The sequence below is a fragment of the Archocentrus centrarchus genome, chromosome 1 (genome assembly GCF_007364275.1).
Source record: "Archocentrus centrarchus isolate MPI-CPG fArcCen1 chromosome 1, fArcCen1, whole genome shotgun sequence".
NCBI classification, from domain to species: domain Eukaryota; kingdom Metazoa; phylum Chordata; class Actinopteri; order Cichliformes; family Cichlidae; genus Archocentrus; species Archocentrus centrarchus.
In genome coordinates, this window is record NC_044346.1 from 3721128 (window position 1) to 3743674 (window position 22547).

At 42.0% G+C, this 22547-nt stretch overlaps 1 protein-coding gene across 2 annotated transcripts; it reads left to right on the forward strand.

Annotated features, from left to right (window-relative positions):
- The first annotated feature begins 3730 nt into the window (after nt 1-3730).
- Nucleotides 3731-22529, forward strand: nup133 (nucleoporin 133). Of its 2 annotated transcripts, none has more exons than XM_030733283.1 (25): nt 3731-3761; nt 4750-4865; nt 5131-5234; nt 6119-6352; nt 6704-6874; nt 8031-8186; nt 8460-8530; nt 9284-9431; nt 9848-9998; nt 11207-11361; nt 11574-11665; nt 11975-12138; nt 12326-12420; nt 12507-12731; nt 12818-12940; nt 13145-13244; nt 13816-14079; nt 14572-14705; nt 16360-16518; nt 18527-18662; nt 19182-19300; nt 20135-20215; nt 20320-20384; nt 20567-20655; nt 21598-22529. In XM_030733283.1, the coding sequence occupies exons 2-25, from the start codon at nt 4841-4843 to the stop codon at nt 21732-21734; spliced, it is 3198 nt and encodes a 1065-aa protein (XP_030589143.1). In that variant the 5' UTR covers nt 3731-3761; nt 4750-4840; the 3' UTR covers nt 21735-22529. The 2 variants fall into 2 exon arrangements, with proteins under 2 accessions (XP_030589143.1, XP_030589135.1); XM_030733275.1 differs by lacking the exon at nt 3731-3761 and adding an exon at nt 3775-3973.
- Nucleotides 22530-22547: the final 18 nt, after the last annotated feature.

Genomic DNA, 22547 nt, shown 5'->3' on the forward strand with positions numbered 1-22547 from the left:
CTGCTAGTGATCTGATGTCCTCTTGTTGAAAAATGTATGCAGCGTAAATTAGCAACTTAAAGTTCAAACTTTTCATTTTTGAAGTAAAATGCTACTTAAGCCTACTTAATAAATCAGTATGGCTTGTTTACAGTAAACACATAATAAGACTGTGTTAAGCATCATGGTTGGGTAGTAGTTACTTAATTGCGGTTACATGTAATCGCAATTATGTAATCAGCTTACCAAGAAAAGGCAATACCTTGAAAAAATATGTAATTAGAGTTTTGTCATATTGTCAAGAAGAAACAGTACAGTACACTTTAGTAAAAGTCCTTTCCGCCCATTCATTCACCGATCCATTTCCTTAAGCGCTCATCCAGTTCTGGGTTGCTGCAGGCCTGTACTTTATCCTGGCTCTCACTGAATGAAAGGTGGGTACAACCTGGACAGGTCACCAGTTCATCACAGGGCTAACACAGAGAGGCAGACAACTATTCATGCTGACACTCACACCCATAGTGCAACGGTAATTTGATTTGACCAATTCTAAATGCCAAGTGTATTATTTTGTAGAAATCATTCTCTTTAAGTTGACAGTTTTGTTAATGGTGTCTTTACTAATTTTAATTAACTAATATTTCGTCCTTTTTTAGTTTTTATGGATAGTGACAATATGCTTCTCATGCAATACAAGCGCAAAGTGATCCATGGAGTCTGTGATTAAAAACAGCAGGAACGAACACAAGTTAAGAACAAAAACAGTAAAGGTGATGAGGACTGCAAAAAAAAACCATCAGTATAAAATATGTAAACATACATATAAGCTAAATCTGCTTTACCTGTCAGGGCCTGCCTGTTCTGCTTAGATTGGTGTTCTGTTCTCTTCTTGCTCTCTCCCTCTCCTCAGTGGTGTGTGTGTGTGTGTGTGTGAAGTTCGTGTACCGGAGGCGGGGTTTCCTGGGAGCTGATTGCACACCTGGAGAGGATGTGCACACCTGTGGCTCGTTATCTCGCTTTGCTGTGGCTTCTTAAGCAGAAGCGGGTCATTCAGTCAGCGCCGGATTGTCAGTCGAGTCACGTCAGTAACCGGCTCCTGTTTAACTGTCTGCACTGTGAACTCATCGCTCACATGCTTCTTCTGTCTGCGCAGATATTCAGCGGCCACCCGGATCGTGTGTGTTTTCCCCTCACCGAGGCGAGAGTGAGAGGAGTGACCTGTTTGGACAGCGGAACCCGTTCTGGATCTGGAGATTCTCCTGTTCAGCCCCAAAACCCGAATCAGACAATAAACTTGTGCACTGTTTTTCAGAATCCTGCGTTTTGGGTCCCACCCATTCACTGAACATTATGACATTATCGGCCAGGCAAAAATGATAAAGTTAACGTTGTGTTCACACAGTAGAAAACATTCAAGACAAACTGTCTCTACAAACTAAATTCAGTGAGTCGACCAGCTCTTGTGCTTTCTCTGTCCTTGGCATGGATTCCATCTGTTTCATCTCCCCACTGTTTATAACCCTCTTCTGCAGAAGCACATCCAGCAGATCTTTTAGAACAGAACTGCCACAGTGCTAATGAGCTCTGCCCGAACAAAGAACAACCTTTCCTCTTCCAAACACTGTTGTTTGTAGATAGTGCCTAGTTGAATAAAGACCTGCAAGCTAACCATTCAAATATTTGCACTCAATAAGCAGTTGTGGATTTTAAAAATGCACATCTACTACAATTGTAGAGGCCTATTTTAATTAATGTGAGCAACTTTGGAATGCATATTTTCCCATATTTGGGAAATTCTTTGATGATTTGAGTGAAAAAGCCAGGGTGTAGCAGCACATCTAAAATCCTTACAAAAAGAGAAAACTAAAAATCACAAGTTGTGTTGTGTGCACTGAGAGGCAGGAAAGAAGAGGACATAAATCACAGACTCCAGAGGCAAAACTTAAAGTTCTCAGCTTTATTTGCTGGTTGTTCACACGGTTAGCATAAGGCTGCAGCAAAGCAGTTTAGGAGCAAACAAACTGCAAACTAAGACACAGGACCAGAGTGCACACTACAGGGCAAAAGGCCCAGGTCCATGACAAGTTGTTTGTTTAGATGGCATCAGATATGGTGGTTTTACAGAGTATCAGAATCTTTCCTGGTACCATTATACTTCACCCACTTCGGTTGTTATTAGTCCATTGAATAGACTTTATTAGTTTTAATCGGCCCCATAGACAGAAGCCAGTAGAGCCTTTCTCCTTTTAGGGGACTTTTCTTTTTTTGCCAAAAATTGTGTGCCAGTATTTAAACTGCTATGAGTGACTTGATGACCTATAATCAGTCAAATGTATCTGCCATGAAATAATTTTAAGGCATAAAGAACATTTCCTTCACAAGGTAAAAGCTGCTTTTAAGTGGCAAAAAGGATTTAACTGTGTCCTATGACGTCAACAACATAGGGCAGTTACAATAATGCAGGATCATAATGATATTTGCAAAACAGGTCATTTCTTTATTTTATACATAACCTCTTTCCAGCTTATTTGCCTATTATTTGCTTTTTTGACCAACAAAGATATTAGACATTAAACACACACACACACACACACACACACACACACACACACACACACACACACACACACACACACACACACACACACACACATCAGGGGTCATTATTTGGTTGATAGTCGACACAAAACTGTCTCATTCTGGTCCTAAAATGCGACTTGCACACTGTCTCACCACTGCAGTACACATTTACTAAACGAAATTGCTTGTGTTATATTACTCATCATGCCATGTGGTCATAAAGCCACACACACCCCCTTTGTGGGAAAAGCAGGCCCACTATATAAAGTAATTTTTTTAGCATGTGTGATTGGTTTAATGTACTAGAGCTGTAAGTCTAAATGAATCTAAATATGATGTCCTCTGAGGTAAAGGAAATAGTGCTGTGTATACTACAGCTGTATACCTTCACATGGTAACATCATGGGGAATCTACTTCCAACAGTTTAATGGCAGATACTGTATTTTGTAATAGTTGCTGTAGTAAATTAACTTCTATAATAATAATTTATAAGCATTTTATAAAATGTACCCAAATGTCAGGAAATATGTCAAAACAACGTTTCATCAACTTAAAATGTGAAAATGTATTTATTCAGTATTGCCTGCTGTACAGAAGGCTGTACCTCAAACAGCAGTTGTGTTACTGACTCTTTTGATTACTTTGTAACACTATTTAAAAATGTTCTTTGTGGAAGTGCACTATTAAATCACTTAATTACCTCTCACAGCACTTCACACTACACATTTTTATTTTGTTTTTTAAAAACAAAATAAAAGTCCCTCAAAGAAGTAGCATAAAGAGCTGCGTGAATGTGTTTATGAGTGGGTGAGTGTGGTCTGTATGAAAAAGGCTATGAAAGTAGCAGCTAATTTACCATCCAAAGTCCTTCTAGAAGTAAGTCTCGCCACTTGGCACTATCTTGAAACGCCTTTGGGCACTTAATTGGGCAATTAGCTAATATTAGTTAATATTACCTCAAGTAACTTTAATTGAACATAAAAACTGAAGGAATTGGCAGTAAAATGTGATTAAAAATGCTTTAAAGGTTCGTTGACTCAGCCCCACAATAAGGTTTTGAAAAGCCTTTCCCTCTGAAAGTTATTGGTTGTCAAACCTTGCATCCACGCTGTAAATAAAGTTTTACAAACTAGGCAGACGAGACGATGACGTTTTAATCAAGCGACCGTACCGCGCGCTGTTTGGAGAAGAGTTCTGTGTGGTGAGTCCGTGGTGTGATCGCGCTTTTCGGGCAGGGTTGTAGATATTTGTCCACCTTTGAACAGTTCGGGGTACCACCGCAGGAATGTTTAGCCCGCGTACCGCCCCGGTCTCCGGCCGCAGGCAGCAGGGCAGGACCGCCGGGAGGAAGAGTGTCTCCGGTGCGGCCCCGACCCTGCTGTTCTCCCCGCGCAGGACGCCGCTGTCGGCGAGGTGAGTGAAACGGATCGGTAGCTGATGTTTTTTTTTCAGGTTCGCTCAGTATGAAAGCTCGCTCTATGGCAAAGACAGATATATGGCAAAGGACAATTTTGCAGTGCTGTGAAAAAGTATTCACCCGCTTCCTGATTTCTTAGTTTTATGCATATTTGTCGCACTTTCACGTCTCAGATCATCAAACAAATTTTGCTGTTAGACAAAGATAGCCCGAGTAAATACAAAATGTCGTTTTTAATTATTTTATTTATGAAGGGAAAGGCCTACCTGGCCCTGTGAGAAAGGGTAATTGTCCACTAAACCTAATAAGTGGTCGTTCCACTGTGGAGGACTTTTGGCCCTCTCTTCTATGCAGAATTCAGCCATACTGGAGGGTTTTCAAGCATGAACGGCCTGTTTAAAGTCATGCCAAAGCATATCAATCCGATTGAAGTCCGGACGTTGATTAGGCCACTCCAAAACCTTCATTTTTGTTTTTGTTTTTTGAGCCATTCAGAGGTGGACTTGCTGGTGTTTTGGATCCTTGTTCTGTTCAGAAGTGGTTTTTGTACTGGAACTCTTCCATGGAAGCTGTTTTTTTGCCCAGTCTCTTTTCATGTTTTTGACTTGCAAACACTGACATTAACTGAGGCAAGTGAGGCCTGCAGTTCTTTAGGTGTTGTTCTTTATGATGAGTCGTTCTTGGAGTAATTTTGTTAGGCCAGCCCAACACACTCTTACAGCTGATGGCACTGAGTTTGAACGCTGTGTCTTAATGTTTGTCTCCCCTTCAGATCAACACCTACCAGAGTGCAGAGCCACGCAGGTGCAGAAACCATCAACTATGATGTGCAGACCTTTGGTTCATCGCTCCCGGTCAAAGTTATGGAGGCACTGACAATGGCTGATGGTGAGCGAAACCTTGTCTCTGGTTTGGGAATGAGTGAGTGTGTGTGTGTGTGTGTGTGTGTGTGTGTGTGTGTGTGTGTGTGTGTGTGTGTGTGTGTGTGTGAGAGAGAGAGAGATTTCAGAAGCGTAACACCAGCATGTCCTATTTCTGTTTTTTTATATAGTCAGTTTTCTCTTTTGTTGATGTTTCTGGTTGTGGGCGAGTTTTAAAAATAATCCTTGTCAGTGGTTTCCACCAAACAGTTTTGTTTTTCATGTCCTTCTAGCTGATGATCAGATCTCAGTGAAGGTAAATGAGAGCGGCTGGGCCTGGATGGTTTGTGGAGAGAGTCTGATCATATGGAAGATCTGCCAAACTGCTGTGGCTAAGGTATGATTCAGGGCAGCCTTTTGTAAATTAAGGGAAAAAGTTTCAAATGAGGGTGAAATAAAAGCTAGAAAGTCATGAGCATCAGTTCAAAAATAAATCTCCACCTACACAAACACTGGGCATGTATGTAGGTAGTAGTAACATAACAAAATGTAGAGTTTATTTGCACACTTGCTCTTAGCCTACAATGTCTGTAATTTGTTATCCATGTGGGATTAACTACGAGTAATCAAGACTAATGCTGCTGCTGCTGCTGAGGTTTTTTTTGTGTTATGTAATAAGGACAAATCAGGGCAGCACTCGTAGTGAACGTGTGTATCTTTGTCAGAGTTTTCACATTAAAAATGGGTCAGCAGCCAAAAGCATTGGATTAGTGTGGACACTAGACGTAAACATAGCACAGGTTACACATAGGAAAATGAACTAAGGGAGATTTGTGATCATTGGCACATCTTAAGGCAGTGACTTGAAGACATGTTTGTTCGTGGGGTGGCACAAATATATTATAAAAAGCACAAATGAGAATCACAGAAAGGGGCTGCAGAAACAGCGTTCTAGCCAGAAAAGTGCTCGGTCCTGTCAGTAGGACCGACAAATTATTCACTGATCAGTGTCTAAAGCTTCATAGTGTTATTTAAACAGTGATAACTGCAGTAACAAATGTTTCAGTTAGTTTCAGCGTTAGAAAGACAGCCTATAGATTTTTTTTTTTTTCTTTTCACTAAGCTTGGTCACTATAACAGGGTCTGATTGTTCCACATACTTTTTTTTTTTTTACATATTCTGATATTGGATGGATTAAAAGGATTAAAAGAACAGACTGAAAGCTTAAAATGTGCTAAAATGTCAGCTTTAAGTTCACAAACTAAACTATTTTCCTGCAGCTCTCAGTTTGTAAGGAGTTGCAGCTGCCCAGCAGTGAGTACAATTACACCGCCGACCTTGTGGCCTTGACATCCGCTGCTCCCCTGGAGGTGGCTGCCGTTCAGTCCATCTCTGTCCTGGCAGTAGCTGCAGAAGGAACGGCTCGCTTCTGGCCCAGCCTCTCCCAGGAGGGCAACTACACAGAGACTGATGTGGACCTGGGAAATCTCTGCAACTTTGTTGTTGCTGTCAGAGTAAGTAGGTCCTCAGTAAATCTTCATTTGAAAATTGAATATATTGGTAGCTGATTTGTTGCCAAGAAAATGTGACCACTGACCCTCTGCTGACATCCAGAACACTCACATATTTGGTCCACAAAGTTAGTGTTCAACCGCATTAAACCGTATAATTTCAGAAGTCACCAAGAAGCGATGTTACTGTCTAGGTATTGTTAAACGTTATAACAAATGTAATAAAGCTGGAACTGATTTGTGTAATTTTGTACTAACCAAGATTACATCACCAACATCTGACATCTTTTGCTCTGTCTGTGATTCGTTTGACCTTTTGATCTTTGTTTCTCTCACTTCTTCCTCCTTTCTCAGAGTGGAAGCTTTGTCCTGTCCTCAGTAAAGAATCAGCTGTTGAGAGCGAGTGCAGATTCTTCTGGGACCCTTCAGTATCGAGCTCTGCAGCAGGGTCAGGGTATGCTCTCCGGCATTGGACGCCGTGTCTCCAGCCTGTTCGGCATCCTTTCAACACCAGCCAATGATACAGTGAGTCCTGTAAGAGATTCCACTGCAGGGTTTGGCAGTTCATTATTTGTATTACCGTATTTTTCGGACTATACGTCGCTCCGGAGTATAGGTCGCACCAGCCAGAAAATGCATAATAAAGAAGAAAAAAACATATATAGGTCGCACTGGACTATAAGTCGCACTTTTTTTGGGGGGGGGGGGGGGGGTCGGGGGTTGATAGAATCCGAGACCCAGAGCAGAAATTCCATCTTGAACGGCAATTTAAAATAATAATGGATTAAAGAACAGGACGAACACGGTTACGCCTACGTTATGCTAACGTAGCACATTCAGCTACATGACGCACAACGAACACGTGTTCGGTATGTTAACGTAACATTAAGTTATTCAGATAACCATAGCATAAAGAACATACTAACAAGTTAACCAAACCATCAATCCATTGAATTCTTCATCCTCGGTGTCACTTCTAAACAACTCCGCACACTCCGTAGACGAAGCGCCGCTTCCTCTTCTGTGTCGCGTTAGTCAGACTCGTCGTCAGCTGCAGTTCCAATTATTCCAGCCTTTCTGAATCCCAACAGGATGGTTTGTCACTGAAGCCCATGTTTTCTTGATCCATCCAATGACTTCCAGGAAAGTTGGGTGGCGCATTCTCCCAGTTGCCGTTAAGCTGTGCTCTCCATCCATCATCCACTGCGCCCACAGGTTACGCAAGACTGCCTTAAAGCTGCAGTTCACGGAGATGTCAAGTGGCTGGAGTCTTTTGGTTCATGTGTTATAAATGTCACATATACGTCGCTCCGGAGTATAGGTCGCACCCCCAGCCAAACTATGAAAAAAAGTGCGACTTATACTCCGGAAAATACGGTATATGTATTATCTGCAGATGTGTCAGATGATAAGATAATCAGATTTATTGTCTGTCTGGTTACTTCCACCGTGTGTTATATGTTTATGCTTTGATCAAGATTTTAAACCATCCCGTTTGGCCACAGATTGAAGTGAGTGATTATTTTTAGTGAAGATTTACAAACTGCTTAAAGCTTGGACAGTAGACACAGACTAACAGGCTGAATAGTGAAGGCAGTTCTTGTCCAGTGGCAGTTTAATGATTTTCAGCATCCCAGGTTTTCAGTGCAGATGGTGAGTTCTGACCCTGTTATGACTGCAGCTCCGCAGCCTGCTGTGGGTGGGGGAAAGTAGCTCCCTGTACACACTCACTGATTCCAGTCTGAGTAAATGGGAGGTTGACGACAGCTCAGAGCACCAGATCCTCAGCTGGGACGCCCGCAGAGTTCTAAAGGAGAGCATCGCGGATGCCATCTGGGTTAGTACCAGCAAACACATTTATGACAGATCTGTTTTGTGCTGTAGCAAAGAAAACAAAATAAGATCACATTTTATTCATTTATGTTGTCAGATGGAAATAGTAACAGTAGCTCAGTGATTGGAACTCTTAATTTAACAGTTTAGGCACTCAAATACTTGCAAGACTTTAATGGAGTAGTTAAACTCCATTAGTTTAACTAATGGAGTGCCACATTAATTAAACTGACAACACACCTCGACAGAACAGTTAAACGTTTTTCCCTTCCTCCAGGGGTCAGAGAGCAACTATGAGGAGATGAAGGAGGGAGTGAATGTGGCATACCTGGACATGAAGCTCAGCCAGTGAGTGTGTTCTTCTGTGTGTGAGTGAAACCTGCAGGGCCAGACATCAGCACTTGTCTTCGAAGTCCCGAATCAGTTTTGTTTCAGTTACTGTAAATGAATGTAATTTTTCCATGAGCAGCACTTCTCAGAGTTTGTCCTGGAAACCTCAACACTGTTGTCAAAGGAAAACGACTAAAACGTGCCACGTGTAGGCTTGCATGGGTGCAAATAGGTTAACAAATAGAATTAATGAATAATAAAGCGTTTCAGTGTGTTATGGTCATCCTGTGTCGCTCTGCACTTCAGAGATCAGACTCTGAATTTAAAAAATTATATTCAATAAATATTAAATGAAAGTTGGATTTTATTCATAGAGTTGGTAAAATCATCTTTCTTCTTTTATGCTTTTGTCCCCCAAAAAATCTGGAAGTGTCTTAGTTGTATTTTAAGCTTAGACAAGAACTTGATATTAAAAAGTCTGGATCTCAGCATCATGAGTCAGTCAGTGATTATAGAACGTACACTGATGCAGGATTAAATGCAGAGAGATAAATGAAGCATTCTTCTGCACGCTGAATCAACTCACCTGCTAAATACCTTGAAAGAGAACAGGTGCTATTTTAAAGTCAAAAGGCGGTCACATTTTTATTCACTTCCCCCATCGTCCTGCGTTATTCTCCTCACGCCTTTTGTTTTTGAAACCACGCTCATTTCACCTTGGCACAGTCATGCACCTCTGGCTGAACTGACTCTCGCTCGGTTTGGTTTCAGAGCCGGCCTGGTGGTTTTGGCCGCAGCCTGGCACCCATCAGACACTCCCTGTCTGGCCTACTTCTGCCTGGTCACCCTGCTGGACTCCGGAGCCACCATCTCTGACCAGTTCACCGTGGAGGTCACGAAGTACAGCTCTCCCTTCCAGGTGAGTCCTGATACTGCAGGGGTTGAGTTTTCTTGATTGGCTCTATTAGAGCGTCAGTTTGATCATTCTCTTCTTCCTTTTAATGCTGTCCAACCATTAAGGTTATGTGCTGAGATTTTTACATTTCCATCTTAAGAAATTTCTGCCTTCATCTTATTGCAACAAAGAATAAGAGGATTTGACTGATGACTGTGAATGATCCTCAATAACCAAAACTCTTTCTGAAAAGAAGCAGCTGTTTTTTTTTTTAATTATTATTATTTTTTATTTATATAAACCATTAAGTGTTTTTCCAAACAAGTGAAAGTTAAACCACTCATTGTAAAACAAAATCCTGCATTTTCGTGTCCTGTAATAAGAATGAAGAGATTTATGCTTTAATTTTGAAAGTCTTCAAGATATGGTGTTATTTTCAGAGTGAGGAGACCCTTCAGGCCACTCGGCTGGTGTTACCACGTTCTCCCGGCTCCACGGCCTTTCTGTACAGCGAGGATGTGGTATTCGCCTGCTCGACCGGAACCAGCAGGGTCACGCTAGCTGATGAGAAAATCAGCTTTAACTCACCAGGTGGGAGGGGCCTTCACGTTTCAGGTGTTTAGATGCAAATCACAAGTCAGAGCAGGAACCTAATGTGTCTGTCTGTCATCACATTTCATCTGTCTACAACTACCTATAGTGAATTACATTAATACAGACTGATCAATAAGAAGTGATTCACTGGCAAATGAAAACAGGCATGGGTGGTTAGATTTATGTTTTTTAACTGCACAGTCAGGAAACTATAGAAACTATAGGTTTTGTAATTTACTTTAAAATTGCCATGAAATATTCGTCTTTTAAAACTAAAGAACTAATGAAACCGAGCCGTGGGATTTTAAAAGCGTTTCTTACTATTCTTCTTCCTTTTCTGATCAGTTTTTGAGTCAAATTTTCTGAACACGTCAAGTTTTGTGAACACGATGAGTGGAGAGAGATGTCAGCTGTTCAGATTCAATCCGTAAATGCATGCACTAAAAATCTTGGATGGCTTAATTCTTACCATATTAATGCCAGTCTCAGAAGGCACAGAAGTATTCTCAGTGGTTTATATTTATTATGATTTTAGCATTTCTTATTCCTGGTTTTTACTGAGCCATCTGCTTTTGAATTGATAGCATGAATAAAGTCACTGAGGCTCATGTGCACCCCATAAAGATCTCCTGAGACCTGTAATTATGAGTTATAGATCTTGTGCTTCCAGGGGATTTGTGCCACCTAAAGAGGGCACTGGCAGCTGACAGTATGAATTTGACTGTGACTCTATTGGTTCTCATCCTTAGTTGGAAAGAACTTGATGTGGAAAGTAAAGCTGTTGGAGAGTCGACCTCAACAAGTAAAATGAATTATTGAGAACCCCAAAACACAAAAGGAGTTGTGCTCATAGATTTTCACTTTTCAAACTGGCCGCAGCAGTCTCCAGTTTGGGAGTAGCTGGTGTAATGAATGTGTTTCAAGTCATCGTAACCACAGAATGTGAAAATTCTTACTTTTATCATATTTAACAGACTTTGTCCACTGTGTTGGTGAAAGAGGTTTAACTTTTTATTTCATAGACCCCGAAGAAATTCCAAAAAGATCAAAAATGTTTGAGAATTTTTTGTTTGGTGAAACCTAAAATAAAAGCCTTTGTAAAGCAACCTGTAATTCACTCTGCTTGTTCAATAGGCCAATAAATTCTTTCAGTTTAGACTTAGAAATGTGGAAGAAGTGAAACCAAATGTCCTCTGTCTGTCCAGGTGATGGTGTGCGTGGAGGAGGCTGTTGTGCCAACCTGCCCATCTTTTTCTCCCAGAACAGCGGCCTGGTGGCAGTGGTGGCCAGAGAGAGCGCCTCCATCCTGCCAGAGACCATGGAGGACTCCCTGTGCTCCTCACTGGCTGCAGCCCCAGAGGTAAGACCCAAAGTGAGCCATCTGAGCAGTGGGACTAAGAATATTCGTTTGCTTCAAGCTTCTTTTTTTTTTTCTGTCTTTTTTTTTAACTGTTGACACAAGAAATCCTAACAAGGAAAACAAAACCTAAGCTAAAATGGCACTAAATGTGGTTACACGTGTGATCGTGGCTGTTGCAGTCATGCATTTCTAATATCGAATTTGCGTCAAAGGTTTCAGCCATGGAGACTCCAACCAGAGCGGAGCCCATAGCCCAGGAGGACAAAACCAAACTCCTGAAGGCGGCCTTCCTGCAGTTCTGTCGGTACGTCACAAACACCTCCCACATCTGCTATGAGAAGATAAAAAAGTGTCTTTCTAATCTCAGCAAGTGCTCTGATGTAGTTATCTGAAGTTTGTCTGAAAATGTATGTTGCTGTTTTAAATGGCTGTTTGGGGGCAGGAGCTGTGCAACTGCTGGTGTTACAGAACTCTGACAGATTTCTGTGCAGGATTTGTAAAGAGCCATTGATCCTTCTTATTTATCTGTGCTACAACACAGCCCTCATAAAGCCCTCAGAACATAAGGCTATATCCCAGTAATATCCAAAGTCATTCTTCTCTCCTTTGTCAGTAATGACCTGGTTGGTGCTCAGACAGTCATAGATGAGCTGTTCCCAGCTGACAGTGATGGGGAGGAGGGAACTGAGCTGGACAGCATGGTGACTCAAATCAACCTGGACTTGGTGGATGATTACCCGGCCTCTGACCCCCGCTGGGCTGAATCTGTTCCCGATGGTGAGGACAGAAGAGAGGGAATCAAACACAAGTTATTAACTGCCCCTTAAAAAGCTCTGGATATTTTAGGAAACTAGTGCTTGCAAGGTTTCATCCTCTCTACTTCATCAGGCTCTACTTTGCATTTAATGACTTTTGGAAGAAGGTATGATTTATTTATTTTCTTTCCATTTTCTGATATTTTAAGAGAGTGCCGGCTTTCCTCTCACCTCCCTCATCATCCTCCACCAACTGGAGGACAAGATGAAGGCCCATGGCTGCTTCATGGACTTCCTGCTGCAGGTAAAGAAACACACACACTTGTGTATGTGCAGCAGCCACTCGTGTTCGCTTCATAAGGCGTTCTTTTAAACGTCCTCTATTGTCAGGTGGGTCTGCTGGACCGGCTCACTCAGGTGACTGTACGTTCATCGCCCATGGCAACACGCCTGCTGATGTGCGAACACGCCGAGAAGCTGCAGGCAGCCATGGTGCTGAAGAACCACCACACCAAACACTCTGAGCTGGTCAACCGGGCCATCAGCGCTGCGCTGCAGAGGAGCAACACCTCCGTGCCGCCAAGCCTCACTGCTGCCGACGTCTTCTTCAGAGAGGTTCGAGTCTCTGGTAGCGTGAACATGATATCAGAGTTCATGTTTTTTGGAAGTTGGACGGTCATTGGACTGTTGTGCTCTCACAGGTGTCTCAGATGTCCTCAGTGTTTGATTGTCTGCTGGAGGAGGAGGAGCGGAGTCTGAAGGAGAGCCCGGTTGACTCGGTGCAGTGGGCCGAAGTGGTCCTCACAGTCAACAACATCATCAAGGTAAACGTACTGTGTTATTTTCTTCTTCATTTAATGGATCGTGATGTTTGAGCCTTCAGGTCTTCAAAATTAAGCCTATGTGGAATGCAAAAAAAAAAAAAAAAAAAATACAGTTCCTCCAGCGGCCCCTTGAGGCACATGTGGTCTTCCCAGTATAATGGCTGTGCATTAGATTGTAGTAATATGTGAAAATTGTGTATGCAGGATATGCTTCAAGCTGCTGGTCAGTACAGAGAGACGAAGGCCTCCATGTACAGAGCTTCTGAAAATGCTGCCGCAGAGCCCGAGTACATCCCGTGGACAGGTAACACAATGAGCCTTCTTAGATTCTCTTGCTTTATCCTGAGAGCGCGATGGTTCATCAGATTACTGCCCTACAAACTCAGCAGGACATTTGTGCATTCACACCACATTCATAGAAGTTACAGCGAAAACCTGATCAGGTATCTACGGAAAAGGTCAGTTAAAGCTGCCAGGCACAAATATTAAATAATCCGAATATCATTAATGTCATGAAAACCTTTTTTATATTCACAGTGAAATGTATTTATTCTACATACTGCATACTGCATTCATGTGTGTGTGAATCCTCCAGCTCTGTTTATTTCTATCCCAGTAACACAATTTCTCATTTTCATTCATTTGCAATCCATCCAATCGTGCACCCATCCAGGGCACCTGGAACTGAATATTAAATATTGCAGTTCATGTAAACATCGTGACTCTCCTAAATAATATATTTTCAAATTTCTTCAGTATCTTTTTTATTTCCATGCTTGGGAGACTGAACATTTGGCCCTCTCCATTTCTGATGTAGGTGTTGGAGCACAGCAGGTTATTAACTCCTTTTCTTCCGCCTGACCTTCTTTATGCAGCATCAGGTGGTGTTGGCGGAGTTCGTACAGTCATCTCGCGCCAGCACGAGATCGTACTGCGCTCAGTGTACCCACACGCTGACTCGGAGCTGCGCAACGCCCTTTGCGAGCAGCTGGTGGCACTGTTGGATATCTACTTGGGTGGTTATGTGGCCCAGCTAAACTCCCTGCAGCAGCAGAGGCCTCCAGGGGCCCAACAGGAACGCTACAACAGCTTAGAGATGGAGTACAGCCAGTGCCGCTCCGAGCTGCTGGCACCGCTCTGTAAGTGGAGGATTAAACTGTGATACTGGGTCTAAAAGTGGAATAGGATTCAAATTATCAACATCAAAAGTGGATTGTTCAAATAATTTTGTATGAATAACTAAAATGTTTTTGTTACAGGGAAAGCGCTTTGAGTGCTCAAATTAAGTAGAAAGTACTTGTCCATTTACAGGGTAGTGGGGGTTTAAAAAACTCAAGGATTCCTGATCACTTGAGCGTGTTCAGGCTGTAATAACAGTAGTATAATAGTATTATCCTTATTAACGTACGTCAGACCTAACTTTGTGGATGTGATGACAGATGAAGTCGGTGCATTATGCTTTCAGCCGACTCCTGTTGTAATCAGATGTGTGGACACTACAACAGCAGAGGTGTGACGTAACCATGCAACCAAGCTGTGCTGCTGCACAGTTTTGTTAGACAGCACAAACTGAAATCTAGCATTAGTGTCTGAGTGCGTAGATCGTGATGTGTATCTGTTTTGTGTTGCAGTGGAGCTCGGTCAGTACCAGTGGGTGGCAGCGCTGGCTGAGAAGTACTGTGACTTTGACATCCTGGTTCAGATGTGTGAGCAGACCGACAACCAGAGCCGCCTGCAGCACTACATGGCCAAGTTTGCCGACCAGGTGCACAATTACACAAACACCAAGTCTGAAAGCTTGTCGCTCCTCAGCTGCTCTGCATGAGTTTCCGTGCATTTTTATTTTTCTTATCTGGATTCAGCGTCTAAGCTCAGACTGTTTTATGCCGTACAGATTGCCTTTTTATTGGTGCAGTGAAGAGTAGAAAAAGTGTGGAAAGAGAAAGGGGAAAGACACGCAGCGAAGGGCTTCGGGTCAAAGTCAAACCCAGGCCACTGCATTTAGCCTCACCCTGTGAGCTAAACCAGCACCCTTCAGCTGCTTACAGTTAACGCAGATTTTTAATCAGCCAATCTAATGGCAGCACCTCACTGTATTTATGCATGTTGACATGGTCACTACACCCTGCTGAAGTTCAAACTGAGCATCAGAATGAGGAAGAAAGTTGATTTAAGTGACTTTGAACGTGCCATGGTTGTTGCCACACGAGGTGATCTGAGTATTTCAGAAACTGCTGATCTGTTGGGATTTTCCCACGCAACCACGGTGCAGACGATGGTCCAAAAAAAGAGCAACTCTCCAGTGAAGGGCACTTCTCTGGGCAAAAATTCCTTGTTGATGCCATTGGTCAGAGGAGAGTAGCCAAACTACTTCGACAACACATCAAACCTTGAGGCAGATGGGCTACGAGAGCAGAAGATCACACCAGGTGCCACTCCTGTCAGCTAAGTACAAGAATCTGAGGCTACAAGTCATATAAGCTCATCAAAATTGAACAATGGGAATTTGGAAGAACATTGCCAGCTCTAATGACTTTTGATTTCTGCTGCAACATTTGGATGGTTGGCAGAATTTTGTGTAAACAGCAGGAAGGTGTTGATCCGTCCTGCCTCGTATCAACAGATCAGGTCGGTTTAGTGGTGTAGGGAATATTTTCTTGGCACATTTGGGTTCCTTAGTGCCAGCTGAGCACCTTTTTAAGTTTCTCACCCTGCTACCCGAGTATTGTTGCTGACCATGGCCATCCCTTTATGGCCATAGTGTTCCCATCCCATGGTTGTTTCCAGCAGAATAACACACCATGTCACAAAGCTCAGATCATCTCAAACTGGCTTCTTGAACCTGACAGTGAGTTCACTGTGTTCAGATGTCCTCCACAGTCAGCAGATCTCAATCCAGTAGAGCACCTTTGGGATGTGGTGAAATGGAAGATTCACAACATTAATGTGCAGCCGACAAATCTGCAACAAATCTGTGACATCACTGTGTCAATAAGGACAGAAACCTCTGAGGAATGTATCTAGTGCCTTGTTGAAGTGTTAGGGCAGTTCTGAAGGCAACAAGCTTTCCAACCACTACTCAGTCAGATGATGACAGGAACGCCAGGCCCTCACATTCTGTCTGGTGGTCGTCCATTGCAAATTTAAGAAATTGCATAAGTTAGGTAAAAAATAATAATAATCTTGGGCCATTCCATTCACATTAACAACCACCACCTGTAAAGTAAAGACCTTTTCTTTGTAACTGGATACATTTGAGTACATTTAACTGATAGAACTTTCATCAGCACTTCAAATCCAGGTTTCTGAAGCCAGACGAGAGTGTTTACATGTGTGTGTGAGGACTCAATCTCAGATAACCAGGGCATATCCGTGTAAACGCATTCATTAACGTCTTCTTTGTACGGTTCCTGTTGTAGAACTTTGCCGACTTCCTGTTTCGTTGGTACATGGAGAAGGGGAAGAGGGGGAAGCTGCTGTCCCAGCCGGCAGCTCAGCACCAGCAGCTCGCCAGCTTCCTCCAGGCTCACCAGCATCTCAGCTGGCTGCATCACATCCACATCCACGACTACCAAAGTGTATGTGGGAAAAAAACACATACACACACACACACATTTGCATTTCAGTCTTTGTGTTGAACAGAAAAAAAAAAAAAAAACACACTTCCTGTGTGTGCTCTTGTGCTTTAGTGTGCAAAATGTTGTGGCCATAATGCACTTCTGCTCACACCACACTGTCTGCACTAAAATTCACAGCAGATCTTCTTCTGAGCAGGAACTTTACTCAGCCAGTCACAGAAAAGAATCGGTACACTGTTTCTTTGTGTGGCTTTCTGCCACATGTTTGTTGCTGCAGGTTACTACAGTGTTTGCAATAAAACAACCAGCAACTGTGCTGCTTTGAAAAGTAAGCGTGTAGTCAGCTGTGTATCTGTACTGTGCTGCTTGTTTCCTGCTCTTTGTGAGGTCTGTCACTGTTTTAGGATTGGCCAAAATATCAAGCCAGTCCTCACAAGTGCAGCCTGTCTCTCTCTCTCTCACACACATAAAGACTCACATTTGGTTCAGTGCAAAACCACAGCCACATCCGCCTTGTTCTCTTCATACCCCTCCAACCACACAGCTTCCTAGTGTCCTTACTTCCTTCCTTCCTTCCTTCCTGGTTTTTTTTTTTTTTTTTTTAAATAATTCTTTAAATCTTTCCTTTCATGTCTTTGTTCTTTTCTTCCTTCATCATTTGGTGAATATTATTTTTCACTACATCAGAAAGCAATATTCAAAAATACTGTAATTTACAACTAACAAACACACACGGTCACTTTTCCCTCCCTCCCTAAGCTTGCCACCGTCTTTCCTGTTAAACACACAATCTGTGGCTGCCACAGTGCAATCTAGAAGAGACACAAATTCAATTTCCTTCCTGTTTCTTTTCCTTTTTTTTTTTTTTTTTTTAAAATCTGTTGATTCTCATAAAAGAGAGGACACGAAAGAAATCAACCTGTAATGTCTCTGCGTTTTACACACACACACACACACACACAGACACACACGTTCCCTTTCTCTAGCTTCCTTCCTGTTTGCAGTTAACAAACACAAAGTGAAACTATGGGCATACACACAAACTGAAAAAAGACTTCCTCTTTTGACCTCAGTTGTCAGTAAAAGTCAGCGTTGGTAGTTTCTGACAGTTTATCTGCTTTACTAGAACTTGTATCCAGCTGGTTAAACCTTAACATTTCACATGAACTGGTCACCACAGAAGAAAGAAACTAACATTCAGGTGTTGTTTGTCTTTTATGCAAACCTTAAAGACAAATTAGAAGCTGTTAAATTTATATTGGGTATCATACACAGATTCTGACTGTTTTTACATCAATGCCTCTTCACCATGTTGTCCTGGGGATTGCTCATTTTTGGTTCCTCTTTATCATCTTAAGTGTGGTGAGGAATGTGGCTGGTAGAGTATTTTTAAAGGGGAGTTATGCTAATTTGAACTCTGTTTTGATTATTGCACTTTATTAGAGTAACTTTTTATGATTCTTAGTTCAAAACAATCCTTATTTTGTCTTTTCTTGGCCCTCGATGCAGCCCCTCAGTTCATCCTCTGACTGAAAGCCATTTAAGCCCCTCCTTCTTTTAGTCAACTTTCTTCTGATTGGCTGTCCCCTGCAAAATAAATGAAAGGTTTGAACAGCTCTGCTCACAGACAGAGCTGTGTCCTTGAGATAACCAGCTCTCTGTCTCTGTATCATTACCATTCAGTCCACTCTCAGTGACATGAAGCCAGGAATAGAAAAAACTGAACATCTTGTTCAGTCTGAAGCCTGAGGTTTTTTACATACACTGACTATATTATCAGAAACTTTGACCATGGTTAATATGAGACATCACCATTATGTTGGAACGTGGTTTAGTTTGAGTTAACTCATGAGTTGATAATCATTTAAATTCCTATTTAATTTCCTGACTACAGCTTTAAAGGTTTTTAAGATCCATTTCTGTCTATTTTACTCAGGGCATATCATTTCTGTTAACTTCATCTCTAGACTGCGACGCCACGGCTAACATGGTATTTCTCGTCTCGCAGGCCCACAGGTCTCTGTACAACCAAGCCAACTTGGAAACTCGTTACTTTGTGAAGAAGAAGACGCTGCTGGCTCTCAGTAAGCTGACGGTGCTGGCAGCTGACCTGCCAGAGAACCAGCTCACCAAACAAGTCGAAGGTAAAAAAAAATAAATAAATAAATTCATTATAATAATGAATAAAGACATAAATGTCTTTATTCACATCATTTTGCTAAATCTAACCAATGTTTTAGGCTGCTCCTTTTATTACCATCATCATAACGAAGTGTGTGCAGATCCTTCAAGTGTCTTAAACTAATCTGTGATAAATTGATTATTTCTTTTTCTTTTTAAAAAAAATAAATTTTTATTTATGTATTTTTGGAATCCTCGTTAGCTGCTATAACAGCAGTTGCGAGTCTTTCTGGGATCTTAATCTCAGAGCAGTTCAGTGGACAGTTCAGTGTATAAACTCATTGATTGCTTGTTTGAACCAGATAGAAACTTTTTGTTGTTGTTTCAGATTTTTGTTAGTAATGGAAATCTTTATGAACACGACAGAATAGACCAACAAGGTGCAACCATTTGTGGAATGCAGGTTTTTTTTTTTTGGTTTTTTTTTGTTTGTCACGTGTCTTGTAAGTAGACTTGACACCGTCATTTTTCTGCCCAATCAGACATTGTGGAGCAGGAGCGCTTCCTGCTGCATCAGGAGACTCTGCCTCGACAGCTGCTGGAGGAGAAGCAGCAGAACCCCGACACTATGCCTCTGCTCAGTGCTCACAACCTCATACAGGTGAAAACAGCATCATCTGGCTACTAGAACCTGTTTATGCTCAATAATAACATGCAGCTTGTTTGTTGACAATTTTCCTGGGTGACGGGAAACTGCGTGTTAATTTAGGTAACAGCATTCAGCGTCTACAAACTTCAATTACAGTGAAATGGCTTAAGCTCTTTACGAGATCCCAGCTTCAGTACTGTAAATTAACTAGAGATATTTACAGTACTGTGCAAAAGTTTTGAGTCCCCCTAATTTCTTTATATTTTGTTTCCAAAGGGGCGGGACTTTCTTTTAATTTTTGAACACGGTTTTGAGCAATATCTCTCCAGGATGTCAGGTCTTTTCTTTGATCTTTTCATGAAATCTGTAATTTTGCCAGAGAGGACTTAATTTGTTACCTCTGTTTACACTGTTCACTTACCTTGCCTTTCCTTACTTTGAGATGCTCCAAAAAAACAGCAAGGTCTGCGGTGTTTAACCCTTTAATACTGAACCTGTCGTGACAGAACGTACTTCAAAAGTGCCGCCATTCGGACTTCCAGTAAAAATTACCGTAATAATGTTGGATGCAAAGCACGATTTCTCAGCTTTCAGAAACGATTTGAATTTTTCCAATAAGCCAAACGGTCGCGTAATTACGGTTATTCAAAGTACAATTGATCTGACGTCTCAGCGGTGATGCGCTCCGTGTTGACCGGCTGGTAACAAGTGCTTCAGCGCCAACGCCGCTGTTGAAGGGTTAAAACTTATTTGAAATTTAACTCCGTTTCTAATGCTTTAATATGAAGAAGATTATGGGACTGAACGGCTTCAGTCCATTTAATCGTTTCCTCCTCGCCTCTCCAGCTCTACATCTGTGATGACAACAGGCGAGCCAACGAGTATGACTTCAAAAAGGCGCTGGATCTGCTGGAGTACATCGATGAGGTAGCCTCTTGCTTTTGTTCATCGCTGGTGCCTTTGAGGCTCAGTGAGTCGGGCTTGGTCGTGGTTAAGTCGACTTACTGGGTTTTCTTGTGTTTCTCTTCTAGGAGGACGCTGTGGACATTGACGCGCTCAAATGCGAGATCTTCGGCAAAGCACTCAGGAGAGATGAGTAAGATCTGTCATGCCATTCAGTCCAAATTGAAGCAGGTTCAAGTGATATTTCTTTAATAACATGTAAATGGTCCTTTTAGTCGTGATTAAAGTGTAGCAGATTATTTTGGCCTGTCTTTGTGTGGAGATTTGGTGGTTGGTTTAAATGCTGTGGGGTGTTTGTTTTCATCCCTGCTCCAGCTGGTCTTCTGCTGATGGGAACGATGACCCTCTGGAAGCAACCAAAGACAGCATCTTTGTCAAGATCCTCCTCAAACTCATTCAAGAAGGTGAGAAACATTCATGAAGGCAGACCCAGGCAGAGGGGTTCAAGTATGTTGATGTAGGAAGACGAGTTTAAATGAGAGTCAAGTTACAATTATTATCCCTAAATTGTTTATGTCACGAGAGCCTGCATGTAATGATCTTCATGGTAGAGCATAGAATTAGTTCTGGCAGGCCTGATTTCAGTGCCAGCTCCAATCAGGCTTAGCTGTTACTCTTCTACACATTCACGTCTTAGAAATGGCGTACTATTTAAGCCCTGCCTTTGTTGTTGAGGGTAGTGTGAACAGTTGTGAGCTGGAGGAATTCAGTTTTTTAGTTATCTGGATGGTCATCAAATTCATATACATCATTCATATATATGACAGGTGAAGTAAATGACAGTGCTTATTGGCCCTCGATGCAGCCCCTCAGTTGGGATATATTAGGGAGCAAGTGAACATTTTATCCTCAAAGTTGAGGTTAGAAGCTGGACAAATGGGCAGGTATAAGGATTTGGGTGTTTGGCAAAGGCTAAATTGTGATGGCTAGACGACTGAGTCAGAGCATCTCCAAAACTGCAGCTCTCGTGGGGCGTTCACGATCTGCAGTGGTCAGTATCTATCAAAGTGGATAGAAAGGAAGGAACAGTGGGCAACCAGCAACAGGGTCACGGCCAAGGCTCAGTGATGCATGCGGGAAGCGAAGGCTGACCTGTATGGTCTGATCCAACAGACGAGCTGCTGGAGCTCAGGTTGCTGAAGTGGTTAATGCTGGTTCAGAATACAGTGTATGACAGTTGTTTGCTGTTTTGGCAGCAAAAAGGGGGACCAATACAATATTAGGCAAGTGGTCATAATGTTAGGCCTAATCGGTGTGTGTGTGTGTGTGTGTATGTGTGTGTGTATATGACAAATATACTTGTAAATAATTAGTAAAAAGATGAACTCTTTAACTGTATGTTCCAGGTGTTTCTCTGCAGACCTATCTGCCCGACATCAAAGAGCTGCTGGAGCTGGAGGAGCTCAGCAGCTTGAAATCAAAGCCTTATTTTGAGTTCGTCCTTCGAGCTAATTATGAACATTACTGTCAAGCCCAGATGTGACGACCGCCAAATCCCCCAGTGAAACACTGTGCACTTCAGCTTTTCTTTGCTTTCTAATAATTGTCAAGATTTGTTTAAATTGTACTCTTTTCTAAATAAATATGTTGGTTTTACCTTGACTAGTACTTTTCAGTATAGTTTTTCAGACACTGTTACTTTATTCCTCAAAGACGAGCCCATAGAAACTCAGTTTTCTCTTTTCAGTTCCTGACCTTTGGGGACATTTGCAAAACACATTTAACAGCAATAGTGACAAGTGTACATATTTGATAAAGGATCATTTAGTGTAAAGAAATTGTTAAATAATATTAGTAATAGTTAATTGTTAAAAGGAGAGACAAAAAAAAGAACATCCAGAAAGTAAAAGACATGGCAAATTTCAGTTCTTTGTATCCAAGCCCTCTTTATTCAGTAATCTGGGCAAATGTGTGCAAAAAAAAAGAAAACAGCAAACCCGGTGAGCTGTGAGAGTGGGAACAAACAAGCCACACTATTTTCATCCATCCACTGACAACCCTTTTTAGTACACTGAGGTTCAGCTATAAACATGAGTGGCTGTGGCTCAGGAGGTAGAGCCGGTCGTCTACTTAGAAGGTTAGTGGTCCAGTCCCTGGATGCTCCGGAGTGTCCTTGGGCAAAGTGCTTAAATTCAGGTTCAGTATGTTCTTCATTGTGTGTGAATGTTAGAAAGTGCTTGCATGAATGTGTGCGTGAATGAGACGTGCTGTATAAAATGCTTTGGGTGCTTATGCAGAGAAGAAAAGTGCTATAGAAGAAACAGGCCATTACATGTGAACAGCTGAATTTTGAAGA

Bases quoted from the DNA above. Each gene is read 5' to 3' on its own strand.
- nup133 (XM_030733275.1), top strand. From the start codon at position 3,846: ATGTTTAGCCCGCGTACCGCCCCGGTCTCCGGCCGCAGGCAGCAGGGC. The intron at 6,353-6,703 runs GTAAGTAGGTCC...CTCCTTTCTCAG, and splicing joins ACTTTGTTGTTGCTGTCAGA to AGTGGAAGCTTTGTCCTGTC. The intron at 19,301-20,134 runs GTGAAAACAGCA...TCGCCTCTCCAG, and splicing joins GTGCTCACAACCTCATACAG to CTCTACATCTGTGATGACAA.